The sequence below is a fragment of the Drosophila rhopaloa genome, unplaced genomic scaffold (assembly GCF_018152115.1).
Source record: "Drosophila rhopaloa isolate 14029-0021.01 unplaced genomic scaffold, ASM1815211v1 contig_3, whole genome shotgun sequence".
NCBI classification, from domain to species: domain Eukaryota; kingdom Metazoa; phylum Arthropoda; class Insecta; order Diptera; family Drosophilidae; genus Drosophila; species Drosophila rhopaloa.
In genome coordinates this window covers 3,577,672-3,602,532 of record NW_025335123.1, presented here as the reverse complement: position 1 = coordinate 3,602,532, position 24,861 = coordinate 3,577,672, and the positions used below count along the sequence as shown (strand labels likewise).

The following is a 24,861-nucleotide window of genomic DNA, read 5'->3' as shown; positions in this document are numbered from 1 at the left end:
AGGACGGGTCCATAAATAAAAAGTATCTCAGATATACGGGCGATGGCTGCTAAGCGGAGAGGAAATCAAAAATCATTGGCATAACTGACCAACAGGCCTGTTCCGGGTTTCACATTAGAACACATTAGACAATTGTGGACGTTCAAGCTTGTTTGTATGTTTATTGTGTAAGTTATATTTGAAATTTGTTATAATATTGTTTCAAAACGTTTTATTTCGTGTGGCGTACAAACATGTCATTAAATGTGTGGTTACCACTGTTTATAAGTAATGGAAAGTCAGGCAAATTTTTTGTTAAAACCCAATATCTATATGTTGCTCTAAGCATATTTTTTCACGATGTAAATTATGTAAAGAAACAATGAAAATCTTTTCTTATATTTTAAATTGCAAAAAATAAAAAATTCTTTGCAAATACATTACACTTGGCACTTTAGGGTACATAGCTCGCTGACTTCGCAATGCATGCAAACATTATCAATTATCTCCCGGAACTGCAGTGGTCAGATATTCAGTGGCTTATGGCTTCTGGCTACTGCAACAGTGGAATCATCTGTTGGCTCTCCAAACTCCCCAGCTGTTCAAGTAATTAAGATTGACCCAAACACCCTTTTTGCACTTCTACAGCCCGTGGCAATAGCCAGCGATCGTGCTGCTATCTTCCTTTATTCCCACATTCCGCTTGTTGCACAGAAAAAAATTCTTTATTCCATTATATTTAGAATTTTGTGGAAATACACGTAAAATCAGACAGATTGTAAAGAAAACTGAACATTTAAAAAAGTTTTTTTTTGTTTTGACGTTGAATAAGTTTGCGTTGGATAATTATTGTAATATCCCCCCAGCGGCAGAGTGGATTATGTTTGGTAGATGTGAAGTGTATCTCCTAGTTTTTCCCGACCCACGTTTGTTGTTTTTTTTCCGCCAGCATGTGTGTTTGCATCGTATTTCTTTCAAATTGCGTTTCATGCTCGACTGTCAAATGATTCAACAAGTCGAAGGCGTAAAAAACATCTCATAAAAACAAAACGAAAATCAACTTAATTCGATGTAAAACACTTAGAAAACACCACGCAACCGAATATATAAAATATTGTAATAAAAAATATTTTTATAATCGCTGCGATAGAGCGGAGCCAAAACAAAAGGGGGCTAGAAAGAGAATGAAAAATAGAGAAAATGTGGAATATATATGTAGATAGACGATGGAGTAAATTAAAAGCTTTTTAGAACAGATTGTAACGGTACCGCTGACTTGACCCAGAGGCAACAGCACAAAGCGATATAAAAACAAGAACGCTGCATAAAAGATCAATGAATTCCCGATCGTCTGACTTGAACACCGGCTATTATGCTAATTTCCACCTCCCATTTCATTTCATTTCATTTCATTCGACTTTAGTCTCTCGTGTTTTTCGTATGCAAATAGAGCGCGTTTCTTATTCAAATCGGAACGCGAAAGTGTCAATTTGTGTATCTCGTGTCGTCATAAATCAACATTTCGTGTGGTGAATTCAGTGACAACGCCGATTGCCAAATGGCCCATTCATCGATCTTTGGGAATCACACACACGACTTCCAGCTGACACATTTTTCTGTCTATTTCATCTGCAATTTCCGCATTTCAGTTTAAAGATCCGTGGGCCGAAAGACGATCGATCGATCGGTCTACCAATTCGAGCGTGATTTTCCCGACTTTTGAAAGACTAATTTGCGAGATGAGCGTTGTTGCGTGATCAATCAATAGTTGAGTGCTTAACATATTTAACACACATATTTGGCATGATTATTCCCTTTCGATTTTGCTTTAGATTTTATCGTTCTGTTTGAGAGGGGGCATTGAAGTAAATTAAGTATCAATAATAAAATAATTATTTATTTAATTAATTAAGGAACATTAATAATATCTGAAAATGAATTGATAAAAGGAATCGGTTTGAATGCTTAACGATAATATAGTGAATATTAGGTTAGTCTATATCAATTCATAGATGGTAATAAAGATAATGTCATTTATAAAAGAAAGACTGAGACGTTGTTGGATTTAAAAGGCTTTTCTCCTTATTCTTTTCTTAAGAATAACCTAATCCATAAAAAGCCCATAAGAAAGCCTCATTCTGTTATATACTTTCATAACAATAAAGCACATCCAATTGATTTCCAAGATGTTTACAACTCTGGAAACGAATCGTTAACGATTCGACATTTCGCTTCGTTAAGTGATCTTTATGGATTATGACCGATGGACTGCTGTGTGCATATTTCTCTTTAATTAGAGCCCCACACGCCCAGTTGAAATTCGTTCTGCCTTGCTGGATCCCTTGGGCTCCCCATTTCGATCGTAGGGCAGTTAAGCTCTCGTATTCTCAATTAGAACTAGTGACGTCAGCTGCTGGAAAATCATTCCCGCCGATCTCCGCTGGGGAAATAATAATTCGACCCCTTTTCTTGGCTACATGTTAATTTCCCCAGTGGACAGCGACGCCGTCGCTTTCATTATGTTTTGTGTCGGATTTTTATAGCCATGCAGAGGGCATTACGATTTCGAACATAAGTTTGTAACAAACTGATTAGCGCCCTTTTTCAACAAAACTACTCGATTTAATATATAGTTTTGAAAACTAATAACATTACTTTTATTGCTTCATTCTTCAGCTTTTCTTTGTTGATGTAAAATCTTTTAAATCCGAGATTGACATGGAAATAATCTTGCCAAATTATCATAGCTTTATTGTTTTAATATATATTTCGAAAGGTACTTAGACAATACTTATTGAAATTGGTCAACTGTATATCACTTAAACATGATGACTATATCTATAAACATTTATAACTTTCAGATATAGGAATAATTTGGCCAAAACTTTTAATTTGTCTTATCATTGCATTAATCGCAAGGGTATATAATTTTCGTTTTTCCGAAGTTATCTTAATTCTCGTTTTTTTTTTAAGTATCTGCATTTTTGCTGGGGCCGCTGTGGAGTTACCGTTGTTGTATCTTTTGCTGCTGTTGGTTTTGTTATTTTTCAGGCTGCCAATGGCATACACTTGCGTTCCACGAGGGCGCAGCGTAAAAGTTGCTGAGCAGGTTTTTTTTTGTTTAAATCTGCTTCTTTTTTTTCATGCTTCTGTTTTTGTTGCTGCAGTTGTTGCACTTTCATATTTTCGTGTGCAGTTTGTGCCTCTATTGTATGGTCAACTTTTGCAACTACAAACCGTAAGATACAAATGGAGCAACATCAGTAACATCGGCAGCGGGAGTTTAGTTGCACAGAAGAAAAAAACTAATCATATTAGCCATGCTCCGATTATTACCTCGAATTGCAATAATATGGTTCAACTCTATTTTAATTTGTCAGAGAATTTCATGGGAGAAACTCGGTGGACCCACAGAGCATTAAATCGTAAAGTGATGTGGCATAGATAAGCTTTCAAAAAGGAACGACTTGAGAAGGGGTCGATTATATAATTATATCAAAAATCAGCCAAATACATTTTGAAACGCCAAAAATGTCCAACAGAAATATTAAATCATTAAAAAGCTAGGAAAGCACTAGGAACCACTTTTGTAGTTCGCTTTTACAGTTTGCATGATTGTGGTTTTTTTCCATTTAAATTGGGGTCTGACGGAGGGATTGAACTTCAATGGAGATTGTAATTATTAGCGAGTTGCATTTTTTTCCGTGTGCATTTCTTTGCTGCCCCGTATCATAAATATTTCAACGCCTCTGTTAGCTGCGCGTGTTTTGCTTTTCTGGCGATATTTTCTAGCGGCGCCTTTCACCGACCGACCGACAGCATCGCTGGCTACCAAGCGAATTAAGTTTGGCGGGGTATCTGATAGATACAAATTGTGTAAGCGGCGAATTTCGTTTCCTTTTCGGCTGCGTGAGGCAACCCATTAGTCACCGGGCAAGCTTCGGCACATGAAAATAAAATAAAAACAAAAAACCATCTCACAGATAACCGAGAGTTCAATGTGTTATGAGTTTGGATGGCCTCGTGGGTTGGGGAACCCACCTATATCGAAAATATGTTTACGATTTGTACTTTAAAGAAGAATTAAACCGTTTGATAATGGTAGATATTTGCATTTAATAAGCTTTGCCCGTTTACCTATTTATATATATTTATTTAAACCCGTTTTAATAAACTTTTAAAGCAGGTACCCACATACCTGCTTTCAACTTTAGTTTGAAGTTCACACATCAAATGCGCGTTATGGATAACAAACGCCTTTTATTTAAAACAAATGGCTTGTGGCCACTTGTGAAGCAAATCAAGTGGACAACAGAGAAGAAAAGCAAACTATAGTCTGCCAAAGTTGTAATACTCTTACAGCTATAGCAATATACAACTCGTCTGATTGGCATTAATCAAGAATGTGATCATTTATCAACGCTGACCAAATTGAAAATACCCCCTTCAAGGGTATAGATACCACACCCACGAAAGTATCTCAGAGATACATTCCTCATTTGCATTATAACGTTACCCTGATACACTTTAAGTTCGATCCGCCCACCATATCGAATGTATCCCACAGATGCCCGCACCAACGGGCATCTATCAGATACCATCAACGACACCCTAAGTCAATTCGATGAAATTTCATTGATGCCGCCCAATCTCACGAACTCTTTGCGGTGTTTTTAGTTCACAAATCACACAAATTGCTCTTGGGCAAAAGTGTGAAATTTTCATTCAACCGAATCCCAGCGAACAAATTAAAAATTCATAAAAACCTCGAACGAAAATAAAATTTACGAAAATTTCCAAACACCCAAATCCAAATTATAGAGAAAGGAAGGAAACATACGAAATAAACGAAACTTACATTTACATAATTTATAGACTCATGTCACAGGCCACATATATTTATTTAGATAACATTGCTAAGTTGTTGATGTTGTCTGCGTTTTTCTTTTTGTTTTTGTCCCCGGTTTTTGTTGATTCTTGAGCTCTAAACGCCACAACGTCTGGCATTCCACAGCGCATTTTGGGGGACACGACGTGGGCGTGGATATCTTGTAGGTGGACTACTAAAGGCCTTGAGCTCCGTCGAGTTGGAAAAATAGCAATGTAGAGTGGAGTGGAATGGGGCTTATGAGTAGACGGGGGCAAGAAGGGAACCTCAATGACCAGCGAATGCTGTCGAAATCAATTTGGCTAATGTTGTCGCCATAGGCTGACGGAAACACATACGACCCCGTTCCGATTTTCACATATTTCTGCGATTTCAAATCGAGAGATTTTCAGAACTTGCAAAAATCAATTGTAAGTCAAAAAATATTGATTAATATTGAATTTTACATTTCTAATCATTTTATTCGTTTCTTGATTTAAAAGAAAGAAACATTTTCAAAGGTTTGCCAATGAAACCTTTACAATACATTCTTTTTTTTATTTGAAAAGGAATTAAAAAATCAAATATTATAAAAGGGTTAGAAACTCCCAAAATTAGTTATAGAAAAGTATACTATTTATAAATGCTATTTTGAGTAAAGATTGTGGGAAGCCATAAACTAGTGATGTAAAAATAAATTTGATTTAAATAATAATGATATTATCAACAAGTTCTTGAGCAAATCTTTTGAAAACAAGAACAGACCTGATAGACCGGAACAGGGTTGCCACCGCCGGCTAAAGTCAAACCATCAAAGAGCTCAAATCGTTGAGCCGGGCACGCAGCAAACGCATTCATTGCAATGCGAAATCAATTACACTAAAACCCGCCACCATGGGTGGGGAATAGGGCTCTGATGGAGGGGCTGTGGAAAGGAAAACCCTCAACCCCCTACCCCCCCTTGCTGTGGAAACACGTCGCGCACGTGCCGAGCGTACCGCCGATAATTTGTAGTAACAAGGCAGACAAAAAGCAACCACCGGGGCAGATCTCACCCCTCAGCCACCGAAAGAATATAAACCCAAACCACATCCCCCATCCACGAGGGGAAGAATTGAAAAATTACTAAACACAAAAGCGCGGAACGTGTTTTCGGAACTGGCCACCCAAAGAAAAGGCACCCACATATGTATGTATGTATGCATGGATATAAAATAAATATAAAAAGTAATAATTTTGACTTTTGAGCAGGAACCGATGGGGCGGGGAAAGCTCCAAGTTTATTGCATTCCACTTACGGAATCCCCAGAGTTTGGGGGCATTTCGTTTTTCGTTTGTTGAGCAAGAGCGATAAGCACTCATTCATTATTCACTCACTCACTCACTCACTCGCATATGAATCACATTCATGGGATGGTTTTAATTGCATTCCGGTTGATAGATGCACTTACCGCAAGTAGAACAATAGAGTTCAACATTACATATTGCATATTTATGTTTGACTCATAACGCAAGCTGGTGATGATTAAGATTTTATGTAAATGCTGAAAAATAAATTGAGTACTTACTAAATGCCAAATGGTGTGCAGGATTAGTGAAATCATTACATTGATATATTTCTGTGAATCACATTTACGCAAAACCAAAGATTGGCCTTTATAAAGTCGGAAAACGCATTGCTCTCTAAACAGGTTTCCCAGACTTCGAAATTCATATTTTTCATGTACAACTGATAAATCAAGTCTCCGAAACTACGTTAAAATATAACGATAATTATAACTTTTAACCCTAATTAGCGTTTCTAGAGTTTATTTATTAGATTAAATAGACTATAATTGAATTTTTGTTTTTTGTTTGTTTTTAGATAAAAAATAATCTTAATTTTTGTAAGTGAGTCTTAGCAAATTGTTGGAAATAGTATTTCTTAGGATTCTATCACATTTGTTGACTAGTTAGGTAGGTATTTATTTTATAATTGAATAGAATGACTAGTGAGGTATTTTTTAATTGGATATACAACTTCAGTTTGAATGCTATTAAATAATCGTTTGTTAAACTTTCGCCCATTTCGGGAAGGTGACTTTATCGGTCCGCCTTTGGCCTTGAAATCGATCACCATTTACTATCCACTATTCACACAATGGCCAAAACGGTGGCTATCCATAAAAAAACAGCAAATCGCAAAAGCAAACACGCGACATTCAAATCGCGTCAAGGTTCGCCTGGCAGCCAGCCCAAATGGATTCAGAATCAGATTCGTATTCGGATTCGAATGTTTCCAAAATGGGTACCGTGCCCTCCTCCTTTTTAGAATGAAAATAAACTGCTCAACTAGTCCAAGTTTGGTTGACAATTTGTTGACAATTGCGTTTCACACTTTGCATAATAATCAGAAATATAAACCGAGACCGAGAAAGACAGACGGGCAGCGAAATAAAGTTTGCATAGTTCATAAAAGCAATGTTTGCAAATGAAGACTCCCGTTCCCACTAAGAATCCGAAACCAATTGAAGGCGAGACAATTTATGGTAATATATTTACAAGAAAATTCTGCCAGCGAAATGAATCAGAATCGCAATCAGAAATGTATGGAATATATCTTTCGCAACCGCACAACCGTTTCAAGTTAAAAGCCGTACACAAACACTCAAATGTAATCGAATAGCTTCGAATATGTCGAACACGGAACGCGATTGTCTCTATTATAGTGTAATTGTTGTCATTGTTGGCTCGTCAAGTGATTCAGGTAATTGCGAAACGCGGCAATGTTTATTTTATATATATCTCTCCCCTGGTTGTTGTCCAATGCATTCTGCATTCGAAATTCAACCAGAGCACGACTGAAATCGGCGAAATCGTGAAAGTTCCAGCAACGAGGAGGGGAAATGCGGAAAACTGATGGGTTGTGGGGGAATTTGGAGAGGTGCAGCCAAGGGAATCGGTGCCAGACAAAAACATCGATGGCAATATTCCGAAGCACTTAACATTCAAACGGCGATGTTTATGAATCGAAATTCGTGGGAAAAGTGGGTGGAAATCAGCAATCAAATATTAATAATTTTCAAAACCAATATGGTTTTTTTTTAATTCCAAACAGTCAGACAATATTGACAAAGATGTTTTCTAAACTTACTAACAAATATAAAAAAGAAAATAACAGTCTGACTGCATATCAATAAAAATCTATGTGAAAAAGCAATCCTTATGTTATTTTAATTTTAAAATAATTTTTATTTGAAATTAGAGTGCAAATACTTAACCAAGTATTTTTTATGAATTTATTCAACACTTATCTATTTTTTCAATTGTTCGAATATACAAACTAAACCAATTTAAACAGAAAACAGGAAGTGACTAAACATTTTTGGAAGAAAAACGAAATATAAAATACAAAGGTATTATATATATGGATACATACTTAAGTAGATTTATATTCTTCATTAATGATTCCTTGAATAATGACGAGTTTTTTAAGATATATTTAGAGACATGCCAAATCTTTTCAAGTGGGTATTTAATAATAACAAACGAAAACTGCGACAAATCTTTAAGAATTGGACAATATTTGGTTAACCATATGACGAAATATACAATTGTACATACTCCATTTGAAGGATGTGGGCCGATGTCGAACAGCAAATAAATAAATTAAGAATTTACTCGACCACAACGAGGAAAAACGAGACCCACTTTGGTTTTTGGTCGCTCTGGATCGCCTCGTTCTCGTTCTCGTATATGTATTTCTGGTGTGTTTTTTATTTGTTTTTTGCTTTGCTTATTAATATTTCTTTTGCTGGGGTTTCTTTCAATTTCTTTTGATGTCAAAACAAAGCCAGCAAATGTTTGTAATTGCTTATCGCCACAAACTGTTTACACAAGCCATCGTTCTAATGGCGACCCATTCCCACATATATGGGCCATTGATTCATCTGCAGCGGTCACCTTTTGAGTTCCATTCTGCGTACTGTTTTTGGTTTTTTTTTTCCCCAGAAGAAAGCCCCACTTATGCGAAGAAATACTTAATAATTTTTTCAACAAAATGAAATGGATACGTGCACACGGAACACAAAGACACAGGGCAAAAAAAAAGCGACAGCGACAAGCACTCAAACACTTGCGTTCTGACAGAGGAATTATTGTTAAAAGTTCATAAAAACCATAAAAGTCTAGATGTCAATCGGTCGAATGGTGAATGCTCTAATGGAGAGGGTGGTTCAACCGAAGATTAAGTATATGTGCTCTCACTTTGCAATAAGCAAGAGTTTTCAAAATAGGATAAGACTCTTTGATTTTCATTGATAACTCCAAGTTCATATATTATATTTATTATTGTTAGATCCTCCCACTAACAACACTTAAAATAATGAACACTATTCATTTTATGGTATCTCTACATACTTTGCTGTTGGAAAACATTTTTAAAGATTTTCATTGATAACTCCAAGTTCATATATTATATTTATTTTTGTTAGATCTTCCCACTTAACTTTAGGGACCGACTTTGTTGGCAAAATCTATCGACTCCTAAGCTGGGCACTCAAAAATTGTTTGGCAGGTGTTGCCCTTTTTTATTTTACTGCAGTTACATAACACCACCGCAATGTGTTTGTCTTGGCATTTTTTTATTAGTAATAACATTTTGAAAGCCACAACGTGGCCGGGTTGTATTAAAATTCATGTTCTGAGTGGTTCATCGGATGTGCAATATGCGATATCCGATATGCCAATGTGGAGGGGTTTCACCTCGGGTATTTAATGTCGGAATCAATAAAAGAGATTGACACATGTGGGGGTGTCTTAATTTATGAGTTGCATGTTGGTAGCATCAATTTTCCATTTTCCCCCCTGTCAGCTCGATGTGCCAGTAACTAAATAAATGGACGCGACTTTGCAGCCCAGGATGTCGCACGAAACAGCAGTTCCGGCAGCAGCAGGCTCGGCAGCGGTGGTGTCCTGTGCGGATAACTCGTCCAAGGTGGAGGTCATCGTGTACACCACCAAGTCGGACAAGACGCTGAAGCAGAATATGAATGCCAAGGATGATACGCTCAGGAAGCGTACATCCCTGATCATTGTGCCGCAGCAGGTGCATGACATCGAAGTGGAGGATGGGGAGAAGGATCCGGGGTCGAAGGCGAAGGAGAATGGGAATCGCAACTCAACGGCCAGCATGGATAGCTGCGTCTCGAACACGACCAGTCAGAGTAACCAGTCGAGTGGTGGCTCCAGTTCCTCGACGAGCAGCGGCAGTAGCAGTGGCTCCGAGGACGCCCATGCCGCCTACCAGGATCTGCAGAACGGCAATGCTGGGCAGGATCTGCACTCACCATCGCCGGTGCCCAGGTGCCACTCGTCCAGCTCATCCACCGGCTCGGAGTCCACCTCGTGCTCCAGCTCGGCGGACTATTCGCTGCGGGAGCAGCTCAAGAACTTTGCCAACAGAACTGCCGAGGAGCAGCTCAGGTCGTCCGCAGCTGGAGTTGGAGTCGCTGGTGATCCAACAACAGTTCGCCTGCTTAAGGGCATGAGTCTGCCGGTGGGCGATCAGCAGTCGGTGGCCCCTGCCATCTGCGATGCCCTACTCAGTCCACAGGAGGTTCCCCTGGGACGACGCTACGCCGAGGTGGCCCAGTTCAAAGGTCACCCCAAGGCAAGGTGAGTCAGCTGATTCGGTTCGAGACCTTCGACTGGTGTTACACACTTGTAAATCTTATAAAACCATAAACCATTTAATTTTGTTACAAAACTTACTTCTCTGTTTACTTCTGTCATGTCTTATTAGCTATTAATTATTAATTTTAAATTTGTGTATAAAAAGTGTGAGTCAAGGCTGTTAATACTTTCAAATTATTTAGTGAATGTCAACATTAAATTTTAAGTTAGTAAATTTTCTTAATTATTAAAATCCAATAAAGATCCTCAAGAGTGATCTAGAAAATTGATAATTTAAATTCAATTCAAATGTAAAATTATGCATTCGATTCTATTTTTATGTTATCTACTGTTTCTTAAAATACTTTTTTGTTTTGTCATGATAAATTTGTATAATGTTCATTATTGCTAGAGGATTTATTAAAAACATAAAAAATTAGAAAACATCCCATTTAGCACTCTTAAATTGAATTACAGTTTAAATTTCAATATATTGATTCCAGGTAAAAATCACAGTAAACCCAAGTCAATGGCTTACTATCTCCTTACTTCCCACTCAAACCCAATCAATATCCCCGGCTTGCAACAAACACTGACCTAGTCTCAACCAAAGCACTCACTTCGATGACATCCTCTCCAGGTTATCTAACCACATACACTTGGCAGCCGGTCCTCCAGAAATCCCCTACTGGATCCATTGTTCGGCGAGTGCTCAACTAAACGATGTCAACTGGCAGCTCGAGTCGAGTGTCCAACCACAGGCATCCCACTGAGCTGAGTGGGAGACCCAATCCCAATCCCAGTCCCAGTTCCTCATCTCTAGATGCACATGCATAATACACAACTTAATTAGTATTACTACTTTATGGCACTCTCGACGACGTTTGCCCCTTTTCCACCAAACTCTCCTCTACACTCGACTCCTTTCTCTGGTTTCCACTTTGATTTTAGACGGGGGAAAAATCTAATAATGGAGCATTCCACACACGCACTGCCATTGCCACATTACCATATCAAAAACTGTTGGGTTGCCGAGCCCGTGGGGCATAGACATGGGGTTAGCTCCTTGCCCCAAACCGACTGCCTTTCGCCTACAACTTCTTTTCCGTTTCTGTTTTGGCCAAATCAGAAATGCAGTTCACCCACACTTGGAGGAAAATATGGCATAAAGCTTAAATATTTGATTATAATCAAAAATTGATAATAAGCCTAGTAATGGTAACTAAATAAATATTCTCGCCTTATACTTACTTCCATCAATAACCTTTCGAAATTGTAACTTCTATACAAAAATGTATTAGAAATTTAATTGATTATAATTTTTGACTGAAGTTGGTATAGGACTTTAATATAATACTTCGTGAATCCCTATGTTTTTTAAGAAATATTCTATTGTAATGCAAAAAAAATATAGACACCTTCAAGGCGATATTTTTAAATGATTTGTAAGGTTGAGTGTTCTAAATTATGAACTATTTTTGTCAACAAATTAACATGGATCACTTTGAATTTAGGTAAAAACATGTGAATAGGATTTGGCCTCATAAAAATTATTATAATTTTTGAGATATACTAAAGTTATGATTGCAGTTTTTGAGTGCACATATGAGCTTTGAACATGGTGAACTCATGTGCACTCCCCTCACTCCCAAACTCGATGTGTCAGCTGTCAAGTGGGGAGGACGAAGCCACCATCGACAACTATGTTGAACTTTTTGAAAGCTGTCACAACTAATTTGCATTCCCCCCGAACTCCTTTGGTCCTGACCAGGCCACATCAAGATCCAATCCTGTACGACCCGCATTCTCCTCCAAGTTGAACTCCACATTCTGCACCTCTGCATATGTACAATATGCTTACTTTTTGTTTTATTTTCCACACTTTGATTTCATCTGGGCCTGAGAACAAAGAGTAAATATTCATGGGGCTGGCAGGGCGCAAACTTTTGACAATTTTCGGGCCAACTGTGATTGCGCTGGGAAGCGAAGAAGGGCACTACGGATTTCAGTGCGAACGAAACTTCCGATTGACAGAACAACCACGGATGGGATTGCGAGTTAAACTTTTCAAATTTGTGCAGTCCAATAATTGAGTTAGCTCTGGTCCTCGCTACTGCTGATTGTAAGTAGAGATTGAGATGAAAGAGTAGAATCTTAAAATACTGCAGTTTTACGAACTGACACGCTGGGTTAAAAGGGGAAATAAATGGATGCTGTGTTGCTTTTCAAGGGAATTTCAGAAGAGATATCCCCTACGGAAAAGGAGATTCAAATTTAACCATATTTAATTGTCCAGACATTTATAAAATACTAATTAAAACAGAAAGTGAAAACCAAATATAAATTTTATTGATTTTATTCTTATTTAAGTATATTTAAGAAACATTTCAAACTTTTCTGTACTTGAATATTGGTTTTAATTTATTTGTTCTTAAACCAGATGCCTATCAATATTAATATTAATATTTGTTATTTAACTAATATATCTATTTTTATTTGTGTGTAAAATAACAAAATTGTTAATTGTTCTCTCTTATTGCAGTTACATTAGATGTATGTATAATAAGTATATGTATCTATAGTTCTGTCTGTAGCACTAAAGCTCATTTGATTTTCGGACCAATTAGAACTTAAAGTTTTTCAAGGTTTCTTAATATTGACCTTCCAAATAAGATATTAACTTTCCTGTTATGGCTTAAATCGACCTTCGGTTCGCGGGATGGCAAAACTCCCAAGGTCTTCAGCCACAGGACACCTAACCATCGACCGTTTATATAGCCCAAACCCAAACCCAAACCCAATTCCACGGCGCCAGTCGTTGCCACTTAATCTTAATTGCCATGAGTGGGCGAATTTCCATACGTTTCGTAGACGGGCTCCTACTCCTGTTTCTCCTCTTCAGCTGTCATTTCCCTGTTTTGTTTATCGCTCGCCCTTGTTTGTTCTATAAATCCTCATAAATTCGAGCGTGTTTTCTTTTGCGGCTTGGCGTGTCCTTGGGCCTGCCCCAAGTTTCCCTAAGCCGCCTAATTCTTTGCGAGTGTTTTATGATCCACCCAAACCAAGTGAGGCAACCCCACACAACAAGTTTGACATCCTGTTTGCTCCGTGTTAATTTGACATGATTATGTCAGAGTGTTTGACAACTTTTCATATGGCCAAGTCGAGCATTTTCCGCCTTCTTCTTCTTGTTTATGGCAAGAGGCCCTTTTGCCAAGGGCGCTGATCCATCAAAAGCCAGGCTGTCCTGCGGTTGCGAGTCCTTGGAGTTGAAGGCGGAAGCACATGCCGGCTCTCATTTCTTTTCTTTTTTTACCACGCACTTTATTTACTTTTTCGCTGGCTTTCTTTTCCATTCTCTAGCCATTCATTAATAACATTTGTGTCCTATCGTAGAAATATTGTTAAAATGGCGTAAAATTGCCCGCTTTGAGGCGTCATGACGATGCGAGTCCTGCGTCCTTCGTCCTCGTCTTGAACACAGCCACTTTGGCGACGGCATTAGCAAAAGAAAAAAAATGTGTCGCAAATTAACCTTTTGACAGCTGACTGAGGGTTGAAAGAGGGTTGGGGGATGGGGGGTATGACAAATGGGTCTAGAACTAAAGATGAATGTCTACGGCAGGACTTTAAGACACATCGAAGTTTAAGGATCGAAGAGCACATTTTCCCAAAAAAAAAAACATATATTTGTCAAATTGTTTTATAATCTAATTTGATCAAATGTATTTCATTAGTTTCAAAATGAGCAGAAGGGTTATTTCCATTCCAAACTAATTGATAACATTTTTTAAGACAGGCTAGTTATTACTAAAAGCTAACCATATTCCTTAGGAACTGTATATTTCTTTATTAAGGTATACATTTAACACATTATTTGCTGTAAATAGTTTAGTAATAATTTATTAAAATATTCACTTTTTAAATAATTAAAACTGTATAATTATAAGTAGGTAAAATAAACTTGATTTACAATAACGTATATACAAATACCTAAGATATCTGAGCTACTGTCTAATTAAGCATTCCTCACTTCCGTTTGCAGAACAAGTGAACCGCTTCCTTCTGCCGGGGCCACGCCCTCTTCTTTGGAGGCAGCCTCTCTGGATGCCGGCAATGCCCACGGTGGCAACAACAATAACATCAACAACAATCACAATGGCCAACAGTCACAAAAATCTCAGCAACAGGCGAGTCTTAGCGCCATTAGCAGCAAACTGAATGTCCTGGCCCAGTCCAATCTCAATAACAACAACACGAGCAGTCAGTCAGGATCCATGACATCCGCCCCAAATCGCAATGCCCTGGACTCGAATCAAAACCAAAATCCGAACGCAGACAGCCGCCGGAGCAGCAGCCTCGATCCGGATGTGGACGATGTCGTGGACGCCGCCCACGGCGGAGCCTTCGAGGATGACATGCAGGCCCTCCTGCCCAAGTGCTCGCGTCGCTCCCGGGATGAGCTCAGTCAGGTGAGTCGTCGAATCATTGGATGTCTGTCCTGTCTCAAATCAAATCCAAGTCATGCCAGCATATGTAATCAGAGAAATGTTGTTTTTAAGCGGATTGTAAACCATGAATCAACTGAATTCGTAGCATTCGGGCCAATGTTATTTATTTAATGCAGAGCATTACGATACGACTAAATATTTAAACAAATTTATTAATGTTTATATGGTTCAGATGTACACATGCGAGCCTGCCGATGCATCGTTTAACACCAGTTCTTAATTAGGTAGACTCAATTAGAATGCTGCCAAATCAAATTTAGTTTGTTTCAAGAATATACAATTTTTGAAAGGATTTCTTTTCTCTATTATTTAGTGAAAAGTTGTGGAAAGCTGGTTGTAATCGAAGCACTTGTGTCTATGTTGTCCATCTAATACAGAATACTATGATGTATTTAAATATTTAAATGAATTGAATAAAGGATGTATGATTTAAATGAACACCTTCTGCGAACCTGCCGATGCTCTTTAATAGGTGAATAAGCATGAATTTAATATTAGAAAGGACACTACTGACCAAGCCCAAAACCAACAAGTCTTTCCATTCTATACCAACCGTATTCACCATATTCCCAGCTCAATCCAGACTCCTGGGGCTTCCATCTCGGGCTGCTCATGTAATTTGCCACCGTTCATTGCGCAGTTTACTCAGTTTGCAAGTCCTTGGAGGACGAGCTGTGAGGAGCACTGAAATTTGTCGCCTCCATTTGGATGGCCTGCCACATGTGGCAAAACCAAGTGGCAATTACGGGGCAAGCTACACTGTTCCAACCGGCTTTTATTCATTCATAATTTGCTACGTGTTGCCTTGTTGATGGGGCAAAGTATGCGAAAAAAGGTTGGGGGTCTTGTGTGTGTCTCACAATAATGATAATGCAGTGTCGGGTCCATAAAATGATGAAATCAAATGATTTCGTTTTGGCATAAAAATATAAATTACAATACACGTCGCTTCCTCTCCGCCTTTCCCCATTTCCCTTACATTTTCCTCATTATTGCGAGCTGGTCGTGCGTGCTTTTCCCTGGGATTTCTTCATTAATAACTGAGAATCCTTTGTGTGTGCTTTCTCTCTGTCTCGTCGTCCTGTGCCTAATGGTTTGTAATTTCCTTTGGGGGTGGTGTTGAGTGGGCGGTGGATGCTGGGTGGTGGGCGTGGTCCGCCCTGAGGCCGAAAAGAGTTTGACAAGTCAATTTGTTAGTTAATTTGATATGCGTTGCTATGCCACATCAATTGAGCATCCAATTTTGAAATGCCAGAAAGGCAGTCATGCCTTCTAATTGCGCCATAATTTACCCACTACATTTGAAAGTCATTGCATCCCATCGCATCGTTGCCAAAATTCGGTTTTATTTGGCATTGGAGTGCTGCTCTCCCAAAATGAGGCAATCAAATCGTTGGCAACTGAATTCAAAGTCGAAAAAGGGGAGTGGCCACCTCAATTGAGATGGCCAAAGCCAAATCGTCTGGGGCGTGGCTCTATCAGACAAGTGTGCTCACATTTTAATTTGCGGCCTGCACATCCTTTTGCACTTGCAGGCACTTTACGTTACACTCTACAAAAAAATGAATTTTTACCCCGGTTTCCGTTTTTAATTTCAAGATCCTTCAATTCAATACAACAAGTATCTAGTATTTAATGGAGATTGTTTTATACCCATCGAATACATTTCTTGATGTTGGTTTATATTTAATGTCAGTAATTATAAAATCAAATGATGTTTTCTACCAATTTTTTAATATTATTTCAATATTATGAAATGCATCTTAATCATATCAATTTCCTTAAATTATCATTGAAAAGTTCAATATATTTTTGGAATTTCCAGAAGAGCATATCAAGATATCATGTTCCTGTTGAACTATTTTTCAATTTCTCTTCTTGTTTTCTGAATTATTTTTATGTGATATGAACTCTAAATAATAAGTAAAATTCTATGAAAATAATTTTTTTAAGCAAGCAACCCATTTAAACCGATTTACATCTTGAAAGCTTTTTTCACCTTTTCAACCCTTTTAGATAATTGTTTTGCTCAGTGCACCTTTCACCGTGTGGCTTTTCTCTTTCTTGTGTGGTTGGTTGTTGGTGGCATCTTTCTTTTGACCAGCAGATGGGCATAAAATATTGATTTCATTGCCAGACAGTCAGGCCCAAACAGCTGAGGCCCACAACCGACAACCGACCGTTTTAGTGGCAGCTTCTTTTCCTTTTAGTCCTTTTTTGGCCATTTATGAATATTCAATAAAAACAACAGCAGCAACAGGGCGGGGCACCGAGCATCAACGATGGCGATAAAAGTGTCTGCCCCCGGTGGGAAAGTGTCCTGTGTCCTGTGTCCGCTGGCCAATATTTTCCGGTGCAGGAATGTGTTGGCACGACCACAGACTGATGCAAAAACCAAATGCAACACATGGAAGGACTTGTCGAAGGACACTCTTCAGGTCGCCTGTTCGCTGTCTGGCATACACAAGTTTTTATCGCCAGGCGCCGATCAAAAGCAAGGACACGGGTTTGAGTTCGAGTTTGAGTTGGAGTTGGAGTCTGAGTCTGAAACTGTGGAACTTTATTACTTTCATTATGCTTTATCCCTGCTGGCGGTGACCGCCGCCTCCCTTGGCCATAAACAACTTTGGGTCTAATCTCCTGGCTGCGGGCCATGTCGAGTGGACATCGTCCTGTTGCTGCTCCTCTCTCCTTTTTCCCTGTCCCCAGTCCCCTGTCCCCTGATCCCCTGATCCCTGTTCTTAGGCAGCTGTTTGCACAGGTGCACAGGTTTGCTAATTGCAGCGGTATTAGTGGAGCTTTGTCAGCGGCTTAAACCATCCGCCCCCAGACCTTCCTTTTCTTTGAAATGGGTGTACCAAGGGGCTTTTCTTGTTGCCTTCTGCCCTTTGAAGGGATATTTAGGTGAATGAGAACCTTTTTTATACAAGCTTAACTAACTCAGAAATATGTTTAGTGTATTTATTAATTCTTCATTCAAAATCTCTAATTAACACCCGAATATTCTTAATATTAATTATTCAATTAGAAGAATTCATTGAATTTTATTGACTAAGTATTTACAGAATAAATATGCTTATATAGCATTCACTGACTTATTAGGTATATTTGTAAATATTAATGTCATCTTCTTTCTATCTTCTGTAAAAACAGGAAGAGCTCAAAAAAGGGGCTCTGGTCCTCAACCTTTTCAACTTAAAAAAGGGTAAAATTGTCTAGCCTTTTGAAAAGCAAATCTGATCAATCTACATAAATCTGATCATATAACCCTAAGAAGAAATAGATGTCTCACTGATTTATAACTTCTTTATTTTAATTTATTTTCTGCAAACAAAAACAACTTTCGATTTTAGTTATACCCGATTTCACTACACAATTTGTTTTCGCTATAGGCATAAATGTTGTTAAAGAGTTTCTAAAAAGCAAACTGTTGCATATTTTTCAAGTATCGCTAAAAACAGAGCTGAAAACCGGAGGATAAATTGGTATATCCCTTTGACTATAAAGGGTATTCCCATTTTTCTGGAACATTTTTTTTTCGGTTTTGCGTTCACTTCTTGTTGCTTGTCAGGCGAGAGATGTTTGCTGATATTGTCAGGTGGGCAGGACGAAAAAGGACACGCGACAGACGACCGCAGCAATCAGGCTCGAAGGGATGCGAGTTGGTCGTGTCCTGTCAAAGCCAATGAGGCGTCTATGCTGTGCATGTCCTGCGGTCGCCCAGGCTCTCCATTTCTCCCTTCACTCCATGTGGCCTTTTTAAAGTCCATCTAATGAAGTGTACGCTTGAATTTCGTTGTTCATTTGCGTTAGTTTTTGGTGTCACAAGTGGTCAGGACTTAAACTCCCCAAACCCATGTATTTTTCCCACTGCCATCTCTCGTTTCAATTTTGTCGCTGCTGGACGCATCTTCTTTGGTGTGTGCCTAATGGCTTTGACTTTTTGACAGCATCCCCAGCAGAAAGAGAGTCCTGTTTCCTCGCCTTCTTCCCCTCCATTTTCCCCACCACACTGCCCCTTTGGAACGTCTCGTCTTCGTTTTGGCCATCGGCCATCGGCCATCGGCCATTTAATGGCGTACTTTATGTGCTGGCTTATTACTTGAGCTGAATGTTTATTGCATTTGCCATTTGGTCGCTTGGTATTTAGAATTCGGAAGCTCATTCATTGAGCGTCGCCGGCAATTTTCACTTTTCCCAGCCGGCTTGTTAATTATGCAGGCGCTTTCGTCCTGCGTGCAATTTGTGCAGTGTTGCCGAATTTCCGCTTTGTTAATTATGCATTCAAAGGATGGATAGTTTTATGCGCCACTCTTTCTACACATAAAGGGACACTCTGCTGACAAATGCAAGGGCTCACTGAAATTAGTCTCATTCAACATTCGCAATATAAATATTACATTTAAAGAAGTCATGAATTTAAATTTGAATTCGTAGGGAGTGTACACATCTGCGCTGTATTTTCAACAGCTGCTGGTTTCAAAAAAGAAAAGATTAAACTATGTATAATAAAGTAATAAAAGCTGTTCGGTCCACATGTTACAAGTTCAAATGCATAGTATGCTAAATAACTTTATCCATGGATGGAATTAGAAATACCCCAAATAAAAAGTTTGAGAAATCTGTTTTAAAATATTTATATATCTGGCAAATTTTACTTGGACTTAAACATTTTTTTTTTATTAATTGATTAGATATTTTTGAAAGACTTTTGTATATTTTTTTCCGCCTTAAGACCGATATAAACATATTTTTACAAACTTTATGTGGAAATATATTTTCCGAGTGCTCAAAGGACAACAAAATAAGGGTCCGGGGAGATGCACACTAGGCACACACTCACATTCACACACACACACATCAGTCAGTCTGTGTGATGTCTAGCTGTTGTTGTTCCCATTGCGGTTTTCCCTACCGTTTTGGGGCATCCTGCTGCTACTGTTGCTGCCATTAAATGTAATTCTCTGTGGTTTTTATGGTTTTTTAAAACATTCAACAACATTTTACGTGGCTGCTATTTATCTTTTATTTCCACGGCTGCTGCATTCCTCTCTTTCCTCCTTTTGTATCATGTCCTGGGCACGTTTTGTGTTGCTCTTGTTGCTAGTTTCTAGGGTGTACACAGAGACAAAAATGTGGTTGATTTAAACCTTAAATATTGAAATAAAGAAAAAGATATTGTATCAACTCTGTAAATAAATAATAAAGATCAAGATAACCTAGAAACAAAGATCTGTCTTCTAAATACAATTAAATTGAACAATTTTTAAAGACTATCATAAGTTTTTAGCGGAAACAGAGATTTGGGCAGGAAATTATTCTGTTATTTTTAACAGATACTATAAGAATAAAGAATAAAAGGTCAGCTACAAATAATTATTTATCAATATTTCTGTTACATATATAATTTCTTCTTTTAAGAAGTATGTTTTTTGATGCAGTAGCGATTTTATATATCGAGAAAGTTAAAGGCATACATTTTAAATCCAACTTTTTCTTGATCTCATGAATTTAATATCGATTTTCCAAGAGGACTTTTCTCTCTGTGCATTTGCTCCTGCGCTGCGGCGGGTAATATTTCAGTCTCGAGTGCAATTTGCCCGCACGGGACAGAAACAGCGGGTGCGATGGGGACAGTCCTATGGAGACACGTGCACGGCAGCTTATCGCTCTCACCTTTTGTCAAACTATTAGTTGAAAGAGAATAGATTGGGCGATGGGTCGCAGAACGCCACCGTGCACAGTGGGACTGTTAATCAGCTTTATGCGAACAATGGCGAAAAATCACTCACTCGTTCTATATGATTTTTATGAAATTAATTTCACGCTGGGACCTGCGCCCCCGATAAGAGAAGCTTTGTGCGGGATTTCGCTCCCACACCCCGGAACTCATATGAGCCATTATCTTGATCGGACGGCATACCAGCCGCAAAAAGGGAAAGTCAGTGTCTGGGGGTGTAAAATCGTTTCAAATCAACTCAAAGCCGATTCAAAAAGAAAAAAAACACGAAATCAATGTGAATATACTTTGAATATCATTTAAGATTTTATTAAATTTTTAATTATTATAGGCTGCAGCAGCTAAAAAAGGTTTAATTAAAAATTAAATATAGAATCAATAAGAATAAACATATTCAGACAAAAAGTGGAAACCAAACTTTGGCAGTCAATCTTTCATAACATTTTGATCAATAAATTAGGAAAATTTACAATAATATTATATACATTTCAATATTGTTTGTTTGATAGATTCTCAACAAGTTGATAACTTTATCCACAAAACATTTTCTTTACAACTTTTACATACTTTAATGAAATAACTTAAATTTCATCTCAATTTTTACAGAGCTTGTCCTTTAAGTTCTTACGATTCCGTTGCCTGATTTCATTTCCGCTGGTCTCCAATGCAACTTCCGCTCCTCCTTGCAGTTTTTTTTATTTGGCAAGTTCCCCTTCATTTGTCGCATTTGAACAATTTTCATTGCTCGCTTTTGGGCGGCGTAAAATAAATAGTTTTTCCCATGCCCTGTTTTCCGATTTTTTCGCATTTCTTCTGCTGCTTGTTGTGTAATTTATTAAATGGCAGTCGGGAGAAAGAGGTGGATGACTCCCTTGTGAAGTTACAGGGCATTTTGTCAACGGCTGGGAATTTTTATATTGCCATCGAATTTTGGCCAAAAGTATTTCACCAATATTGGCAAGATAGAGATACCAGACTCAGACTCAAACTCAAACTCAAACTCAGACAATTGTTTGCCAATATTTTAGCCAAAATGGGAAGTGGGAATATGGGGAAGTTTCCAGGGCGTGGAAATGAGATTGGGTCTGAGAATGATTCTCGTTTTCGACATCTGCCAGAACGGAACCCAGAATACTTTCTTCGTCTGTCGTCGCAGTCTGGCCCGTTCCATCTCCTTGGCGGCAACTTCCGCTGCTTTCCCACGACCGTGAAAGTGTTGGCCCTGGCACAAAAGTCGGCTTCTGGCCCGCCTTGGTCCGCTCATCTCCATTCCGGTCTACTCGCTTGGCTGGCCATTGTTGCATTGTCAGATACACTCGCACACACTCCGAGGAGGCCACACACAGCGGGCTTAAAGTCGCGACTGTTTGCCCAGCATAACGAGATCCCTTTAGGAAGCCAAAATCAAACATGCCCACACACAGTACCAGTGCCACAGGAACAAATCTGAAGATACACTCGGGAAAATACATTTCTTAGGTAACAAGAAAACTAAAATCGAGTAGTAAATAACATTTAAATTGACTAAAATCTAGCCCTTATTGCTTAGTACAATTTGTTTTTAAAGAGAATGCAGTTATTGTTATGTGTACCCAAATAAACATTTGTAGTCTCGTGGATCACACCGAAATACACTGTTGATGATGTCAAATTTGATAATTTATAATTGCATCAATTATCGACATAAACATTTTTAGGAAGATTTATTGGGTTTCATTAAATTAAATTTATTATTCTATATCAGCTGTCATAAGAACATGAACCCGCGTCTGCATTAAACCTTATGTATATGTCCGTTTTGGTATGACTTCTTTTAAAACTTATTTTTCGTATTTTAAAGAGTCAAAATCTGAGTGTATTTTAAGGGAGAAAAGAAAGGGGAAGTTGGGGACTGGCAGCATCAACCCTCGGCTTAGATTTCCACCCATCCGCTGTGCGCCACTCAAAAATGCAGCCAGGCTACTCAGAAGTCGATTCTGGGCACGGCCATTCTTTTCCATTCGGGGTTGCTGTCTACTGCCTGCACCCTGCAAGGAATCCAGCCTTATCCAACATAAAGCTATTAGATATCCTCGCATGTCCATGTCTGTGTGTGCTTTTTTATGTGTTTTGGTAATTCTGTAAACAAATGAGTGGGATCTGGGCAGATAGCTATAATATTCGAACTGGGGGAGCTCTAGGCTAACTTAATAAGTATCGCATTAGAGCGGAGGAATGGGGATGGCAAAATGCGATGTTTGAAATAGAAGATGCTCGTATTTTTCTTTGACGCGTTCAATTTACGTTGCCCCATCATTGATGAAGAAATGTGTTTATGTTTTATTACTATTATCTCTGGAGTTTTCTCCAAGTTGTGGGCATATTATTTCAGAAACCTACTATAATCGTTTTTTGAGATCGTTAGAGACACTATGATTTTCACTCATAAGCGTCACAAATAAAATGTTGTTTAATCTTTTCTATCAAACGTTAAAGTCAGCGAAGTTGGAAATCAATTAATACAGTAAAATTCGCAGGATCTTAAATAAAATAAATAACGTTTATTTTCGGTCCCTGCATTATTTTAATAAACTCTGCACAAACTTTCAGTGATTTATGATGTCTGTCATCAATTATCTTCAATGCAAATTGCCAGAAAAATATAACTAGGATGAAGCCTTAATAACTTAATAAAAAGAAAGTGTATGTTAAAGTTTCTTTAGAACATGACTGTTATTTAAGTTGCAAGTCCTCTTGTCATGGAACTGTATTAAAGTATAAAGTCAATGTGGATCTATATTAAAGTATAACAGTCGCTAAATTTATACAAAATCATTCCGAGTTCTACGTTAAAGGGCTGACTGTTAAATGAGTATCATTAGGTTTCTAAATTCAGTTTGCATTCGCCCAGCATTAACCCCCTCCTTAACGCAACCACTTTGAAATAGTTTGGGTCCCTGGCGAGCGAATAAAAACTGAAAAGGGACCTCACCGCTGACGTAATAAGCAATACTTAAGACCTAATGCAGGGTATAAAATATGCGCAGCATTCGCAGTCACCTCGCTCCACGCCTCCACGAATATCCTTGGATGCCCAGGACACAAGGGTTGCCCGTTCGCAGTCGTCCTTTTTCCTCGGGAAAACCCTGAAAACCCTGTAAACGGTCGCCTGCAGTGCGCGTTTCTTTTGCCGCTGCTGTGATTTTTGATTTAAGCATAATTTTGCAACAATTTCGCTGGGTTCTTTGGGGCTGCCCGCTGTGAGCTCTGAAAAATTTCAAACATTTCTTCAAGGGATTTGCGCAATTTTCCATTTTTTTTTTTACCCTGTTTGTGTGTGTGTTTTTTTTTTTCCCTTCCATCATCTGTCTGCTGGAGATGCTGCCTTTTTTTTGTAGGGCTCCCCCTCTGTATTACTCGCATTTAAATGGTTGGCAAATAAACAGGCGAACATTTTGCATTTCCATTTCATTGCGTTTGTCTTAAGACCTCTGTCTGAATGTCTGCGGCAGCTTCTCGGTTTTATTTCCTGCTGCCATTGTCAACTCGGCGTATGATTAATGCGTCAAAGAAGGGACAGCTGAACGGTAGTGGGAAACCTGAAGACCTGAACCCCGGAAACTTGATCTCCATTGTACCCCAAACTCACGCCCACAGCCAACCCGTTTAATAAATGACATCAAAAATTAAAATTCGCCGCCGCCGGAGCGTAATTCAAATTTACTAAAGCAATAGAGAGATATGCATCTGGTGGGATGTATATCAAAAAGGTGAACCAGGCAACCTAATTTGACACTTGCCGCCACTCGAGCAAGTTTCACTTCTTTTGCAAGGACAAAAAAAAAAGGGAACAGAAAAAGGCATCGTGGATCCATGGCGTTGTTAGTGGTAACGAGTCAAGTCCAAAAGGGGTGCTCAGTGGGCGCTCGGAAAACCACTCGACTTTTTTCCAAAGCCAAAACATGCCTCGATGGTTCCATCCTCTAATGAAGGGATTATCAAGCATTTTAAATTAAACGGGTCCAGCAGTGCGAATATCAGGCACTTTAATGAGATTCCAGAAGTTTGAATTATTCACCTATTTAAGAGGCCTGTTTTTTAAAATTGTTGAAGGGGAAAAACTGAATTATATA

The 24,861-nt window shown here is 38.6% G+C and overlaps 1 protein-coding gene across 1 annotated transcript in view; it reads left to right on the top strand.

Moving 5' to 3' along the window:
• LOC108053925 (protein sprint) overlaps positions 1-24,861 on the top strand; it is a 61,101-nt gene that overhangs the window by 9,983 nt on the left and 26,257 nt on the right. Inside the window, 2 exon segments of the mRNA XM_044461370.1 lie at positions 9,741-10,501; positions 14,544-14,970. Coding sequence (XP_044317305.1) covers positions 9,747-10,501; positions 14,544-14,970 — 1,182 coding nt within the window. The 5' untranslated portion in view covers positions 9,741-9,746.